The 18,028-nt window shown below is 32.4% G+C and overlaps 2 protein-coding genes across 2 annotated transcripts; one reads left to right on the forward strand and one right to left on the reverse strand.

Annotated features, from left to right (window-relative positions):
• Positions 1-4,931: 4,931 nt before the first annotated feature.
• On the forward strand, positions 4,932-8,802 carry LOC139893369 (protein FAR1-RELATED SEQUENCE 11-like). The gene is made up of 3 exons (XM_071876526.1): positions 4,932-5,894; positions 6,578-7,021; positions 7,889-8,802. Exons 1-3 carry the CDS (start codon positions 4,938-4,940, stop codon positions 8,675-8,677), a joined length of 2,190 nt encoding a protein of 729 aa, XP_071732627.1. The 5' UTR covers positions 4,932-4,937; the 3' UTR covers positions 8,678-8,802.
• Positions 8,803-10,406: 1,604 nt separating this feature from the next.
• Positions 10,407-13,202, reverse strand: LOC139893370 (WRKY transcription factor 22-like). Its single transcript, XM_071876527.1, has 3 exons — positions 12,708-13,202; positions 12,067-12,180; positions 10,407-10,709 (listed from the first exon to the last, which is right to left on the reverse strand). The coding sequence occupies exons 1-3, from the start codon at positions 13,073-13,075 to the stop codon at positions 10,505-10,507; spliced, it is 687 nt and encodes a 228-aa protein (XP_071732628.1). The 5' UTR covers positions 13,076-13,202; the 3' UTR covers positions 10,407-10,504.
• Positions 13,203-18,028: the final 4,826 nt, after the last annotated feature.

The following is an 18,028-nucleotide window of genomic DNA, read 5'->3' on the forward strand; positions in this document are numbered from 1 at the left end:
TCAGATTGTTCATTCATTGCATCCCAAAAAAATCATTTCTTTCTCCTTGCATTCTAAAAGAGTAAAATAGAGAATTTGTGAAATTAGTCTCCTAATTACAAGAGATATAAAGATTAGTGATTATCCTTGTAATTAGAGAGAAGTGTAATTCCTATTATTCTTATTAGTGAAGCGTTTCTTTCCTTGCCCGTGGTTTTTACCCTATTGTGATTTTCTACGTTAAATCTCGGTGTTCCTTTATTGTCATTATTTCAAGTATTACTAGCGGTTTGCTATAATTCGGTGTCACTTTTCTTAACAGAATCTAGGTCTCCAACTGAATTCATTTTTAAAGCAAGTGTAAACTTTAAAAATGTCTCTCTTGCATTTGCATTTGTGTAGGCTAATGTGACTCTAGATGTTACTCATAGTCGTTTAAGACCACATATGGTGTTGGTATCTAATATTGCTAGCCACACTTTAGGGAGAGCTCCATAAGGAAATATGTCAAAATGGGTAGGTTTAATTATTAGGCATGTACGTCAAGACATATGTATTTATTAATATACTAAATTAGATTTGGTATTTAGACGATGTTGACAGTACCATCGAAGGTTGGAAAACTCTCAGATACCTTCTCAAATCGCATTAATACTAGTTAAATGACCCGTGGAACCATGAGTTTGTTTAAACGAAACAGTTTAATGATGTGTTTTAAGTATTAAGTGAACGTAAATGCTAAAGTTATTTAGTTTAATGACCCGTTGAATCACAGAATCTGACTAAGAAACTCGTCAGCTGAACATTTCATCAAACACCTAAAATGCATATTAAATAATCCACATCCAATTATAAGAGATGATATTTGTTGTCATTTTATTTTAAAATTGTACATCAAAATATAAATTTAGAATTGGTTTCCTTCTTATATTCGCGTACTCATTCAAAATAATTAACTAAAATAATTCAAAATTATTTAATTTTAATAATTAAAATAATTATTAATAATATTTAATAATAATAATTAATTAATTAGATTTAATATTAATTCAAAATTATTTAAATTAATGACATCACCCACCATGCTTGGATTTTTTTTTTTGATTTTTTCTTAATAAATATATTAGTCTAATAATGACATCATCATTTTAGCATTTTAATATTAACTATAGATTGACAATATCATCAAAGGTTGGAAACTCTCTGCTTGGAGTGAGAATCGAACCTGGGTTGACAGTACCTCAAGTTGGATCCCACCCTCATACCACTCAAGCCAAGCTTCGTGGTGGTATTACCTTATATAGTAATTCCGCAAATTTACGGGTTATAATCTAGTAATAATTATCTATCTATATCTATATCTATACATTATTATAAAACACGTGCCATTATAGTTACATGTCATCTCCTCAATTAATCTAATTTAAATTGTCCTACGTGTCAGCCTATTGATAAACCAAATTAAATATTAACTTAATTAATAAAAAAATATGGCCGATTGTTACCTTATAACATCACAAACTACACCTTAACCTATCTCACGATTCTTTATTCCTTTCCTTTTCCTTTTGTGACTCCAATTTCAAAACATACATACATATATATACGGAGTATTATCATATGCTTATTAGACAAAAATAATGAATGATTTAATATTTAAAAAATTAGATTGGGGTGATCCTTTATTATTTTACTATTTCGTATCCTTTATCTTTACCATATATACACGACTATTATAAATGTTATCTAATTAAATTAATAATACATAATAATTCTAATTAATATTTTTTAGCTAATTAACTTATACGGAGTAATAAATATGATTTAGGAAATAATTATTGTTATTAGTAACTATAATTATAATTATTGTTATTGTTATTATAATTAGTTTTTATTATTATTATTTATAATTTATTATTATTATTATTATTATTATTATTATTATTATTATTATTATTATTATTTATAAACCGTTTTGCATATATTGATTAGTTATTTAACAAAAAAATATTTTGAGAAGTTAATAGTAGACACTTATGATGGAACAGAACATTTACAATTTATGTGGTAAGTTAAATTGTGTTAACTTATTATATCTGTTGACGAGTACATAGACCACAATAGATAAATATGAATCATGGTGGGCGGGTTGTAAATATAGGGATTTTGATTAGTTGCTCGTGGCTGTCATTTCTATAGATGCTTAATAATAATTAAAATTGATGAGTCTTAAATTTTATACACTTAACACAAAGCTAGATTATCAAAGTCATCATAAAATATTACTTCAACAGACTTACCACATTAAGTAGTAAAATATTGATATTTTAACCAAAATCATGGTGATTTTTTCTTATTAGTAAAAATTCAAATTCAAATTATTTTTAAGGTTTATTTTATGTGTATTGTTTATTTTTTATAGTATGTCAGTTACTACATAATTACATAATATTACTAATTTACCAATATAACTAATATAACTAATAGACAAAACTTGTTTATAAATAGTACAGAGTACTATTTAATATTTCATTTTTCACACACCTAACCCTTAACTTTCATTAAAATACAAATCGAACCCCCCATTTTATAGTACTATTTAATATTTCATTTTTCACACACCCAACCCCCTAACTTTCATTAAAATACAAATCGAACCCCCCCATTTTATACCTATATTCTAAAATATTATTTATCCCATCACTAACACTAAAAATATTGAATAATAACACTCACCACGCTACTACTGTGCTACTTTTTTTTGTCTCAAACGATAAAAAAACAAATTTCATAAAAGGAACAACCCTTCAATGATACCAAAAGATGTCGAAAAATATTTTTTTTTACAAAATAGATCAAATAACTTTTTTAAAAAAAAAAAAAACCCGAACGCTAAAAGAAACAACTTTCACAAAGGAACAACCCTTCAATGTTAGATGTCGATTTTTTTTTTTTTTTTACAAAATAGATCAACACTTTTTTTTAACTCGCATTCAAAACGGAGTCCCCGGCGCGAAGCAAGGGCTCCACAACTAGTCATTACTATATTTTAACTTTGTGTGCACTTTTATTCATATAGAGTTAATACAACTTTCATGTTTAAGTTCCGCGAAAACGCGGGTTATAAATTAGTGATCTTAATTATAATAATAATATATATGGCCGATTGTTATCTTTTCCTTTTAAAAGATAAAGATAAAAGAATTCCTTTCAGATTTCAAAGAAGATAATACTCATTGTCTATATGCTTTGCGATGACAATCAATAAAAGCCAAGGACAGTCCTTACAACATGTTGATTTATTTCTACCAAAACCAGTTTTTAGTCACGGGCAACTTTATGTTGTTCTGTCTAGAGTTACTAATAGAAAGGGACTAAAGGTGTTGATTTTAAACAAGGATAAAGAATTATCAAAAACAACACAAAACGTTATACAAGAAAGTGTTGCAGCACTTATAGTAGCTGGATCGTATTACTATATATTCAATTTTTTACTTGATACTCTATGATCTTACTAGAATTGAAGAATGTTTTATTTGGTACCTTCAAACATTTAACTTTTCATCTTGTGAGATTCCAACTTTTATTAAATAGCCCGATGATTTATACATTCATATAAGTCGGATGACATGAATTAATAATGTATATTCAACTAGATTTATTATAATTTGTTGAGATACATATTGTTAGAAGAAATGGAACATAACACACCAAAGTCAAAATCATACTAACACACATTAAACACATTAGCAGACATTTGTTAAAATTGATAGTAACTTTTTACCTTTCCGTGCAAAGCACGGCTCATAAAACTAGTAATATAATATATAATATAATAATATAATATAATAATTAAAAGTTAAAGTTAAAATTAAAATTAAATAATTTATTTCCCCCAAAATGCAGATATACAAACAATGCCCAAAATAAAAATGCAACAATTTTCATCCTGTATGTATCTCATTCACGGTGCTCCGTTTGAACTCTGAAATCTTCCCCGAATCCGTCCTCTGTTGATCGTCAGTACTAAACCTACGGTACGTCTTTTCTACTTTATAAACTCTTAATTACGCAATCGCAACACTCGAACCCTACTTATAGACTCCAATTTGTGTTGAATTTTTATCTAATTTTATCATGTGTTCATGTATTGTAGCTTGAATACTGGTGTTTAAAGCATTATAGTTTTACACTGTTGAATAAAATTAATGCATTTTGTGTGTAGTCTAGGGATGAGCTTGCTTGTGACGATTTAATAACCAATGAAGAAAGATGTTTATGGTTAGGGTTTGTAGTTTAATTATAATATAATTAATGGCAAGTAATTTTTGATGTTATAGCTTATTTGATTATGTAGAGTTTGTATGCTGATAGCGAATTACTGATCTAAATTCCAAATGGTAGATATAGCTGTTCAAATGAGGGCATTCGATGTCGATATTGCCGTTAAAAAAATTAAAATAAAAAAACTAGTGGTTTTAATTTTACTTTGTCTGTTTCATTAGTATTGGTTTTAATTGCACAAGATTATTTATTAGTTATTATATAATTTGTGACACTAGTCAAAATTCAAAAATAGGCGTTTTAATTTACCTTGTTTGTTTCATTAGTATTAGTTTCAATTGCGCAGGATTATTTATTAGTTATATAATTTGTGTCACTCGGTCAAAATTTAAAAATAGGTGTTTATGTTGTGATCAGACTATCGAGATTGTTCTTCGAGTGTTGGACATGTTGCCAAAAAAGGTGTTTCTGATGTGTAAATTTCATTGAATATCAAGTAATCTGTTCACCCTCTCTACTAGGTTATTAACTAACGCCATGTCTTAATGCGAGTGTTTCTCTATGTCATCTCATTTGTTCTTCGTTATATTATCTTCTAATACACTTAAACTGTTTTTTCTTATCTGCAGGGACTATACTTTTGTTTAACTCTTACGTAATCAATACCTGAGATAATGAGCATGGTGAACGAAACATCCGAAAACGGTACAGATTTATCTGCTGATGATATCGGTACTATTGAGGAAATTCCCGAAGACACAATTCTTTCTCGACAAACTTCTGTTAACCTCGTGCCATTTATTGGCCAACGTTTTGTTTCTCAAGATGCTGCTTATGAATTCTATTGTAGCTTTGCAAAACAATGTGGTTTTTCAATTCGACGACATCGTACACGTGGTAAAGATGGTGTCGGGAGGGGGATTACCAGGCGGGATTTTACTTGCCACCGTGGCGGATATCCACAAATAAAACCATCAGAGGACGGGAAAGTACAAAGAAACCGTAAGTCATCTCGTTGTGGATGTCAAGCATATATGCGGATCGTGAAACGGGTCGATTTTGATGTACCCGAATGGAGGATAACGGGTTTCAGCAATGTACATAACCACGAGCTTTCAAAGTCAAACGAAAGTCAACTTCTTCCTGCTTACTGTACAATTTCCTCTGATGATAAAAGTCGTATATGTATGTTTGCTAAAGCTGGGATGTCAGTAAGACAGATGTTAAGGTTGTTGGAATTAGAGAAAGGTGTAAAGGTTGGTTGTTTACCGTTTACAGAGATCGATGTTAGGAATTTGCTGCAGTCTTTTAAAAATGTTGACCGAGATAATGATGCTATTGACCTTCTTAAAATGTGCAAGGATAAAAAAGATAAAGATCCAAACTTTAAATATAATTTCAAGATTGATGCAAATAATCGTCTCGAAAACATTGCGTGGTCGTATGGTTCAGGTGTTAGATCGTATGAGTCTTTTGGAGATGTTGTGGTTTTTGACACAACACATAGGTTGGATGCTTATGATATGCTCCTTGGGATTTGGCTCGGTGTTGATAATTATGGCACTAATTGCTTTTTTGGTTGCGTGCTTTTACGTGATGAGAGTATGCAATCTTTCTGTTGGGCCTTAAAGGTGAGAAACTGTATTAGTATACTTTATTTATACTTTATTCACCCTGTTTCATTATACATATACATCTTCACTAGACCTGTTTCATTTGATGCTTGTGTGCCAATTTCGACCCATTATGACCCATTCTTGTGTTTGCTGTTCTTTTTAAAATTGCCACTTTTTATGATTCGTTAACATGGAATGGTTTCTAAATGTATGATGCTTTTGGGTCATACAACTTTAGACATTGAGAATTTGACTTAAAAATATTGTTGTAAAACTCCCTGATTGATGTCGATTACTCCCCTATTACTTCTTTTTAGGAACCGGCCAATCTGATTTTCTAAAATCTGAGTCAACATCGGTCAATGGGTTCAGATTTAGTTGGTCAAAGTTGAATTTAGTCTGTCAAAATCAGTCAAAGTAAATATCCGTCAACATTTTAATACGAATTTGAATTTGAATTAGAATTTTAAGAGTTCTTGAACATATGAAGATTATTTTTATGTTTCTAGACAATTATGTTTATGTTTCTTGTATATTTACACATAACTTTGAAATATATTATTTAAATGTTTAAAAAGTCCAATCAGATTACTTCCCAATTACTCCCCGAGTTACCAATTACTTCTCCAAAATATATTATAGACACATAATAGTTGATCTTCGTATATACTTACACTATTACTAAATACTGTAAACAGACTTTTTTAGGATTCATGAATGGAAAGGCTCCAGAAACAATATTGACTGACCAAAACATGTGGCTCAAAGAAGCACTCACCATTGAAATGCCACGTACAAAGCACGCCTTCAGCATTTGGCATATAATTTCCAAGTTTTCAGATTGGTTTTCTCTACTTCTCGGCTCACAATACGATCAATGGAAAACTGAGTTTCACGGACTCTATAATTTGCACTCGGTTGAAGAATTTGAATTGAGATGGAGAGATATGGTTGATACGTATAGACTCCATGGCAACAAGCACATTGTCAGCTTATATGCTTTACGCACGTTTTGGGCACTGCCATTTTTAAGATGTTACTTCTTTGCGGGAATGACAAGTACGTTTCAGCCGGAGTCGATTAATGCTTTTATCCAGCGGTTTTTAAGCGCACAAACTGTCCTTGACAATTTTGTAGAGCAGGTATTTTTCTACTTCTTTTAATTAGAGAGATAACGAGTCAAAATGGGTTTTGGTCGAAATGGTTCTCTTAAAACGGGTTTAAACGGACCTCGGTTGGTTTGACTAACAAACAATTTTTTTAATAATAATTAGTGCATTAGTTATAGTCACGATAACAATATTTTTACAACAACTAGTTATCTATATCTTCAAATAAACCGATTAGGAGAAGTTTGGTAGACTTTGAGTCTTTATAATTGGTTCTGTTTTAGTTATAGTTTATTTTGTGCAACCACTATGGCCTTTAGACATAATATTTGGGTACTATGTGAGATGGGTCGGGTTGGATTGACCTAGAATACCTTTTTATACAAAATTTCTAGATTTGTATGAATAATACTCCGTAGTGTCTAATATGATTATAAACTTATACTACTTCAATAGTTTATAGTTTTTGAATTAGAATCGAAATACAGTTTGGTCACTTTTGATTCATCGAATCCATTTCACTTGTTTCACTCATTAGCTAAGTTTGTGTTTTTACACGCTTGATCCATTACCACGATTGATTCATTCAAATGGGTCGAACTGGGTTTTCCGAAAACACTCGGTGACCAAAAAAGTACTTTCTAACAAATAACTACAATGTGAAAAATGACTGCAGGAAATCATTTTATTTTATTAAAAGAATTTTGAATAAAATGATTTAAACGTTTTATCCATTAAAATACACATGGGGCGACCCTTGACCCGTTGGACACCTTCTTGGAGATAGCTTTGTAGTTTTACCCGTTAGAGATAAAACATAACCTGTTACAGAAAAAACGTAAGTCAACCCATTCGTAAGCAGGTCAACATCTCTGATTCTAGTTATTATATTATATCCAGGTCGCCGTGGTTTTAGATGCCAAAGATCAGGCTGCGTTAAAACAAAAAATGATCAAAAGAAGCCAAAAAGTATCTCTCAAAACAGGGTCACCTATAGAATCACATGCTGCAACTGTTCTTACGCCATACGCCTTTACCAAATTTCAAGAACAACTTGTTTTGGCCCCACAATACGCATCCTTATTAATAGATGACAGTTGCTTTATTGTGAGACACCACACCGAAATAAACGGTGGTTGTAAGGTCATTTGGGTCCCACACGACGAATTCATCAGCTGCAGCTGTCATGATTTTGAATTTTCAGGAATCCTCTGTAGACATGTTCTTCGTGTTCTATCAACAAACAACTGTTTTCACATCCCGTATCAATATCTACCCATTCGTTGGCGTGAATCCATAAATTACACGAAAAGTCAACCATCGGGAAATGTTCAGATGTTACAGTCAATGGTGTCGAATCTAGTTGCGGAATCCGTTGAGACCGATGAACGGTTAAGCTTTGTCTGTGGTCAAGTTAACTTGGTGCTAACTCGAGTTAAAGAATTTCCCGGGCCATGTAATGATATTAACGACATATCGTATAATAATAGTCCGCCAGATTCGTTGATGCTCCCAGGTGTTGATGATTCAGACAGTATTGTTCATAGGTTGGATGGTTTAAGGAAACGGAGATGTTGTTCTGTGCCATGTTGTGGGCAGTTCGGGCACGATTCGAATGAGTGTCCGTTGTTGGAAAGTGACGATTTGAATGGAATTGGACTTGGGTTTAAAACCGGTATATGGTCGTAAAGGTTAGATGTATGATTTTCGTATGTTTTTATGTTAATACACTGCTATGTGTTACGCTTTATCAATGCAATGGCAGTTCTTAGTACATAAGATTCCTTTGTGTTTTCCATATTTGATTATACTAGAATGTACATGTGGCGAGATGTCTGTATTGGGCGGGTTGGGTAACTGGTCAAATTGGGTTTTGTCTAAAATGGGTCTCTTTTTTTTTATGCACCAAGTACCGACTATAACTGGTGGACCTATAAAACAATTTTTATTGCTCATGTAACACTACTCTTGAGAAATTAAGAATCTAAAAATATCAAACAAAGGTCAAAGACGTCACCCCGAATATAATTAGAACTCGAAAGAAATAGGCAAGTTAAGGATAACATTCAATTCTGGCTGCGTTTGCTGTATTGTTAAACTTTGATTATGTTATCTGAATTAGAAGTTGCACTGACCTTGATCTGGATGAGCTTTTACCAGGTTTCTAGAGTTGACCTTAGTCAAATATGGGTTGTAGACTTTTAGTGATTATATTTTTTACCACTCATTTTAGCTCCTGGATTGAAATCAAGGCTACATTGTAGAAGATTTTCTAGTCTATTTCTAGTTTTAGCCTAAAAAATTCATTGGATCAAGTTTGAGGCTATACCAATCCAGACTCATCTTGGCTCATTTGCATTCGTTCATCAACGAAAGTTTTGGCAATTGGGCATGGGTGGTCCTTTACTGATCCTAAAGTTCCCTGTGCATGGAAATTTACTGATCTTTATGTTCGTTTGAGACACACTAAATATAGTATAGGACAAGTGACTAACACTATTCAAATGTTGTCTAATAACCTCCGAAATCGATTTCATATAAGAAAATTGGAATCGAATTCAAATTGGACTTTTTTCGGTTTTTGTTACAATTGAATAAGAACAAAATCAAAATTTTATTAAAAACTACTTTCGACATACAAAGTTACAAGATATGATATGATGCAAACTACATATATTTAACTATTAATAAGTGTTGCTTCTTATTCAACTATGAGTTCACAAAACACGAAACGATTAACATATGTGAATTTCAAAGTTCAAACAAAACCTTTATATTTTACACAATGACTAAATTTTATAAGTTTTAAAAATTCAGAACTATTCAATTATCTTCAGCTGAATTTAAAAATCACACGTATATTAATAATATATATATATAATAATATTAATATTATTAAATTGAATTCGGCTTAACCAATTTCAAAATATTCAAACCGAAAACCGAATAAAAAAAAAGTTTTGAAGATCACAGTGAGGAGGCTTTCCGGACTCGTAAAAGACGGCTAGAAAGAAGAATAGGGTCAGAGTCTGCCGTTGCAGGTCATTCTCCTTCCGCTGAGATGACCCTCTTTTTTGTTTAGTTTGTTCACCACGACACGAAATCATGAAATGGAATATTGAATTCGGTTTTGATTTTACTAATCCAGTAACCGATTTTCAAATTCAGTTCGGTTTAATTGCTATATTCAGTGTGAAAGGTTTTAAATAAACAATAACACCCCATAGATGTACATGTTGTTTCGACATAGTAAGATGCTAATTTTAGAACAAAGAAAGCATTATCACTAGGTCCAATGATACGATTCTCCTACAAAACATTCATTCTGTGGCCTTATGATTCTTTATTCTTTAAGAGAACTAATATTATAAAGTGAAATGCAAACAAGAGGAAAACAACTCAACATTCATTTTGCTACAAATATTCTCTATTCGACATTCCAGAAACAAACAAAAATGACAAACATAAAACTATATCAAACTAAACATTATCACCATGAAACCACACACTGATTATTTAGGAATGGGAGGCGTCATCAGAAATGTTAGCTGTAGTAAATTTGTTACTTCTCGTGCTGCCTGCAAGCGGACTCCTGTGCGTCGGTCGAGGGTGTATATGTTCGCCTGTATAAGAGACGATAAAAATAGTCGAGTCCATATGGCTTTGCTCTACTTGTTTCCTTGCACCACAAGCTTTTGTTGTACTACACTTGTAATAATTTCTGATCACATTATCACCAACGATTTACAAACAATTTATGAAGAAAGAAACTTTCATAGATGAATTGCTATTTTTAGATTATGTCAAGAATGAAGAACTATTGCTAAAGAATAATTTAGAAGTAAAAGTTACAATGATTGTAACTCAAGTACCGATATTACATGACACATTTTTACACAAATTTATATTATGTTTTTATGTATTCAAGTTACCTTTTGTGCATTCCCATTTGCCACTATAAATTCTTGTTTTTGTTTGTTTTTTTTTTTTTTTTTTTTTTTTGGCTAAAATAACGAATACTATTAAAATAAAAGGAAACTTCATCGATAGATGAAAGAGTCCTAAACCGATACAAGAAAAGGAAACAAACTAAACGACGATAGGCTCGAAGAGAGCAAACCTAGACAAATCTAAACAAACGCTAACTCAATACGAGCCCAACTATGCCGAAACCACACAACACAAAATAACCTATCAAAACACAAAAGTCCAAGATCAGAACTGCCAAAATGATCAAAGCACAAAAACAACCCCATGAGCGACAAACACAAACTAATCCGATTAACTGGCTTTGGACGTGAAGAACTATAAATTCTTGTTGTGCCTACCCACTTTGTTAAATTGATAAGATATGAAAGTACACAATTTTGGAAAAATCTTTAGATGATGGTTACCTAATATGATATTATATTGGTGATATACTTTTAACGTCGGCAAATGTCATCATGGCTTCCATCATAGCTCATACACTAGTTTCTATCATATAGCACACGTGATTATACGCAAAATCATACTCCCCCGTCCCAAAATAACTGTCTCACTTTGACTTTTTAAGTCTTTCTTTTACAATTTGACTAAAACTAAGTTTTCTTGTGATATATAATATTTGTTGAAAGTTCTACCAATGAAAAAATATTTTAAAACCAAATTGATATAAATAAAAATATTTAAAGTCAAAATTTAAGAAAAAAGACTTTGAAAAGTCAAATGAGACAGGGGGAATATGTGATTATATGCGTTAGATCGTAAGACTTTGGACAATAAAAAAAGTTTGCCAAAAGTATACTTCTAATCGAAGAAGACGCTGATGTAGAATATACTCCGTATAATTTTTATGGTAAATTTTTCCATTTGTGACATATCAAATATTAAAATTTAAGATGTAAGATTTTAAATAAACTAAATCTATCATGTTACTCCGTAGTTCTCTCATGCCTCTCATTTGTACAATTGTACCCATTATTCATCAAACTCAACTCCCATACCAATATGCTACAAATTAATTAATCCTCATTCCAAATATAAATTAGTTAAATCAAGATTCAAGATTATATATAATATGAAAAAACTAACTATACCTCGGAAAAGGAGAGCCTTTGATAGGTTTTTGACCATATTTTCTCCATGCCCATGTATCGTTGCATAGTTCTTCTTGTGTCAATCTAACCACCATCTTCTTTTGCTGATTTTTCCTTCAAGTTCAAACACTTATTGTTTTTATCAATTTCAATCACCATGTTTGCAGTTTTCCATCTCTTTACATCTATATTTCGGTTTGTTGTTGTGTACCATCTAATTAGAGGTTGTGCATTATGGTGTTAACTAATGGGTCAAGTTATTATGCTTTGTTTATAAGTTGCCAGTTTTTAGTTCGAAAAATGATAGATATGCTTATAATAGAAGCCTAAAAACATATACGGAGTATAACTTTTGTATTGAATAACACATATACATATTTCACGTACGAGTATATATAATTTTCTATCCTTCCTGGCTCCCATTCGATAATTGTCATATGAGTTTCGATTATTTTATCATGGATTTTTCTAATGACTAATCTAAAGATTATTGCTAACGTGCATAAAAGTGTTGTAAAAATGACGGTTAATAATTTATACAATATTGTTATATTGTTATGCATGTTACGTTAAAAAAATGTGTGTATCATACATATATTAGATTTTCATGGAGTACTAAAACCGAGTTACACAATAGTTACCTTTTCCTACTTGGAGTGTCAATGGAAAAGGCCTCCGTAGCATTCGCCGCCCTTAGCTTTTCATCATCAATCAAAATGGTGGTGGCACCGGAGGTGGTGGCCGCTTGAGAACACCCTTCTTTGTAGACTTCCTCTAATCCCTCCGATGATTTCTTATCGGAATTTGAGTACAGTAACTGATTTACATTGTCATCATCATCATCATCATCATTGCTTAATGTTACATGATCAGTTTCCATCTTGTTAAAGCCATCATCATCATAATCATCATCATAGTTGGATGTTGTATTTGTATTAGTGGTGGTGGTGGTGGTGGTGGTGCTGGTGCAACTTCTAACAACAGCATGCAAATCCCATTCATCATCCATTTTGAGAAGTTTGTGTCTAAAAATTTAGTCAACGGTCAACATTCAACGTGTATGTGTGGAGAAGAGGGAGGTTAGCGGAAAGGGTTGACTTTTGGTACTTAACGTGTGGCTGAATGTAGGTTTGACTTTGTGATTGTGGAATTAATGTACTCAAAGTATAAGGTGAATAAGTGGTTATATAGGTACACAAGTTGTGTTAATTCTCTCATTTGACTATTGTTCTAAAATGTTATGTGGGCCCGGCACGGCCCGGCCTTTCTTGATTTGCTTTGACCAAGGCTCTTAAACACGGAGTAATTAACTCACTAATCAATTATATTAATTATACACTATTATATTATATCATACTAATATAGTAAACGAGATCCGGATCAGCCCGCGCGATGCGGCGGGGCTTTTCGGCTTCTGTGTTCACATTTAAAATAGCGTTATGCATTTAGAAAAATGAAAATGACCCATTTGGTAAGCCCTGTTTTAGATGTCAGTGTTTTTAGCGTTTTTAAAAAAGTGTCTTTTTCGAACGTAGGTAGTTTCATTTTGTTCGTAATATTATTTCGAGTTTAATGGTGATGGCGGAAAAATTTAACGCGCGTCAAAAAAGAATATATGACCTGTTAAAAATTTGAGCGAAGTTTATTTTTGTTTATAAAATAAGTTAATAATTTAACGTTTTTGACCCCTTTGAAATTTAAAAGTGTACCATGATTGAGGGGTGGATATGAAAAATGTATGTGTGGTGTCGTTTTAGCTCTAAGCAAACGACCCAAAGTTGCGTGACAATTAGTGTGTGTATAATATGATGAGGTTAACACTAATATACTAAATGTGAACTATTCACCATGGCATTTTGGTAAATACTCTAAATTTTAAAGGTATTTTGTTAAACACTTTTATGAAAAAATAAAAAATAAAAAATAAAAAATTTAACCAAAATTTTATAGTTTTTTTTTTTTTTACTTTCTTTTCCCCTTTCTTTTTCATCTCTTCGTTATTTTAACGTCTAATTGTCCGATCGTTAATCGCTTTTTTACAATTTCATTAACCGACCCGTTAACCGTTTTTTAACGTTTAGTTAACCGATGGTTAACTTACTAAGTGTGATGAGGGTTAACACTATTCACCATGGCATTTTGGTAAATACCACCAATTTTGGAGGTATTTTGTTAAACATTTTTATATAAAAAAAAGTTAACCATTATTTTATAGTTTATTTTTACTTTCTTTTCCCCCTTCCTTTTTAATTTCTTCATTATTTTAACGTCTAATTGTCTGGCATTAATCGGTTTTTTTACCATTTCATTAACCGATTGTTAACTGACCCGTTAACCGTTTTTTAACGTTTAGTTAACCGATGGTTAACTGACCAAAATCACCCCGCAGCGAAGCGAAGGCTTTGTATCCTGGTTATATCTAAGTTTGTACATTCTTGATGAAGTTAAAATGTATTTACTAGTTAAAGACTATATATTGCGGAGTATATGTTAAGTTTGTACATTATTGAGAAAGTTAAAATGTACGGAGTATTTACTTTTTGAAGACTATACGCATATGTGTGTGTATAGATGACATGCTAGAATTCATAAAATAAGTACTCCATACATGACAGGGATAAATAGTTTGCTTTTAGATTCAGACACGATTTTAGCCTTGTTAATAAGCCAAAATTTGAACCACCTATACAAGATAATTCATTAAATCAACAATATATATGTTCTTAATCTTGAAGTTATTACAAGTTTGAGAATGTGATTTTTGAACTTAATAATGTGATGAAGATGAAAAAAGAAGAAAGTATGTATCATGTATGTGTTAGTGTGTTAACCGAAGTTAGTAGGGGATATTAGAATTAAGGTGTGGCCCTCATGGCCCCCATCAAACACTTGTAGCAGAAGATTGATAGATTTTCCATCGGGTTTCAAACTTCCATATTAAATTGTTAATGGCCCAAATAAATTCTTATACAATAAGGCCCACATTGAGAGGCTGTCTCATATTAACGGACCTTCTAGAAAGGTATTTATGCCCATAATGGTTTGACCTAATGTAGATCCTAGAATCAACTAGGTAGTAAGGTGCGCGATTCGCTGTACCGAAGATTTTTTTTTGGTAATATAGAAAAATTGATTGTTCAATGTAGCAATAAAATAATAATAGAGGTGATCTCCACACATCACTTTTTGATTAATGTACACCTAATTACATATTTTACCCTTAAATATAATTACTTTAATAATATAATTTTAATTTTCTAGGGGTATAACTGTGATTTTATGAAACAAAAATGTACATTGATCAAAAAATGGTGTGTGAGAATCATCTCCCATAAAATAACAAATGGTTAAATAGAACAGATTGTCCAAAACGTAGGTAAAAAAATATTTTATAAATGATAGTTGTTAAAAATGATTTGACACAATTATCACATGTTCGGTTATTTTTCTAACAAAAAATGACGAATCATATTGGTACAAAAAAGTTGATAGTGTCGTTTTACCGCATTCACAAAATGTATCATATATTTAGCTATTTAATATGCTGAAAAATATTATTATGCATGTTGTGATTATGAGAGGATCGCCTGTACGTAGGTGGACAGAAATTTGAGAGAAAATAACTCTATTACTCACAAGAATAGATTACAGAGTATTACAAAACTCAAATAAACAAAAAACTCTCAAACTAACACACTAGGAATTCTCACCACTCTCTAGGGTGTATTCACTCTTGGTTATGATTACACTTTAACTCACACACACTAACTAGGTGTGATTACACTTCTTCTGAATGCATTACAATGAAGGTTTCCACCTCTATTTATAGGAAAAATTTGAGGAGGTGGAAAGGTGTGAACGCTAGATGGTGTGAACGCAAAAAATGGTGGCTAGCCGTAATTGTTTCCAATTTTGCTTCTTCCATATTAGTTGTTCAAAGTTGGCAAGCCGTCATTGTTTTCAAGTTTGCTTCTTTCACATGAGATGACGGCATCTAGAAGAAACTAGAATAAGGCATCTAGATGACACGACATCTAGAAGATACTAGATTACGGCTGGAAATCATCAATTCTCCCCCTCCAGACGTATCTAAACAAAACATTCAGGTTATGTCTCTGCATAACTCTAATTTGTCTCGAGTCACCACCTTTGTCAACATATCTGCAGGATTCTCCTTTATATGAATCTTGACTAGTCTCAACAGTTGTCGATCAATTACCTCGCGTATCCAATGATAGCGAATATCAATATGTTTTGTACGGGAATGGTACATGGAGTTCTTGCTCAAATCTAGAGCACTCTGACTGTCACAATGTACATTGTACTCCTTTTGCTTGTGTAGCGACCCCGACAAATCGTCAAGTGACGGCGTCGGCTACGTGGGTCCCATTACCTGATTATAAGTCTTTAAGACAAAGTTTGACCAAAATATGTCGCCTTCATTTCAAAATAAAGATTGTTCCCAAAGTTTACAAGAATTGTTCAACCAATAGTTAAGTTACAACGTTATAATACGAATGAAATCTAGGCGACACGGTTTAAAGTAAAGTCAAAAGACGCTCCATGAAATGCACATATACTCGACATCCAATGCAAGTATCAAATAATGAGCGGAAGCATGTATCATGTATCGTTCAAGGACCTGAGAAAAACATAGAAATCTGTCAACGAAAACGTTGGTGAAATCATAGGTTTAAGTAAGTAAGTACAAGTGAACCACAAGATTTGCATCAATGAATAATAGTAATACATTCCAAAAGTTTGTTTCACGAGCACCCAATTATCAAAGCTTAACATTCCTTCCATTGTATACCCCATCACTTAGTGCTAGAACAAACACTGATTCTCGAAAATATATTTCATCCGTAGACGGTAGCGAACCGTCAAAGATGAGGGTTGTCAACCCATATGGCCATATAACATAAGTTCTCGCTTACACCCGGCAAGTGTAACTAATGATAATCGAATTGAGGATTTTTGTTCTAAACTCGTATGTAGAATGTTTGTTTTCCCGTTCTTGTGTTCACTTAGTTCAAAAGAATCGTTTATGTTTTCTCATCCCAATATAAGTTCAAAAAGAGTAAAAGTGGGACTATGATCTCACCTTGAGTGCACGAGTAGTAAAGTACTTCGACAAGTAAACGTGTGCAAAGAACAATGCTAGTCTTGACCTAAACAATAGGGTTGTATCAATAACGGTAAACACGATAGGTCAAAGATGTTCAATTAGTCCTATGGCTCGTTACGACTCGATTATGTAGCATGTGAATCAACTAGTCAAGTTTCATGCACGATACAAGTAACTAAGCATGTTAGAACGATCGTATAATTGTTTGGTTAAGTTTGACTAAAAGTCAAACTTGGTCAAAGTCAAAGTCAACGGGGTCGGATCGGGTGTCCGACAATTTTCTCATGATGAGAAATCATTTATGAGCAGAATGGCCAAGTTTCATGTTAATCGGAGTTACGGTTAAGCGGGAAACATTTTGTGAAAGGAAAAATAAAAACTAAAATGAGCTGGGCATATGCGCGGCGCGCAAAGGGTTGCGCGGCGCGCACCCAAGTGTAAATCCTGGTCAGAACTTAACCACGAAGGCAAACATCTGGGATTTCTAATTTTGCGCGGCGCGCGGGTATATGCGCGGCGCGCAATACCTGGGAAACATGCAGTTTGCAGAAAAAGACCAAGTCACGAACCAAAACTCAAATTAACCTATTTTATGAACCGAAAACATCCAAAATGCATACTATATATCGTCGGAAAGGTAATTTGACAAGGAAAACAACTAAACACGTTTCATCAAACAAAAACATCAATTACAATAACCGAAAACTCGTCAATTGATCAAGAAAGGTTTATTTTCAAAGTTTCAAGTTCGTAAAACGTATTTTATGATTCGGGAATCCAATTTACACATACGATATGCCGTTTCGAAGGTAATTAAGCATACATTACAACTAA

The sequence above is a fragment of the Rutidosis leptorrhynchoides genome, chromosome 2, assembly GCF_046630445.1.
Source record: "Rutidosis leptorrhynchoides isolate AG116_Rl617_1_P2 chromosome 2, CSIRO_AGI_Rlap_v1, whole genome shotgun sequence".
Lineage (NCBI taxonomy): Eukaryota > Viridiplantae > Streptophyta > Magnoliopsida > Asterales > Asteraceae > Rutidosis > Rutidosis leptorrhynchoides.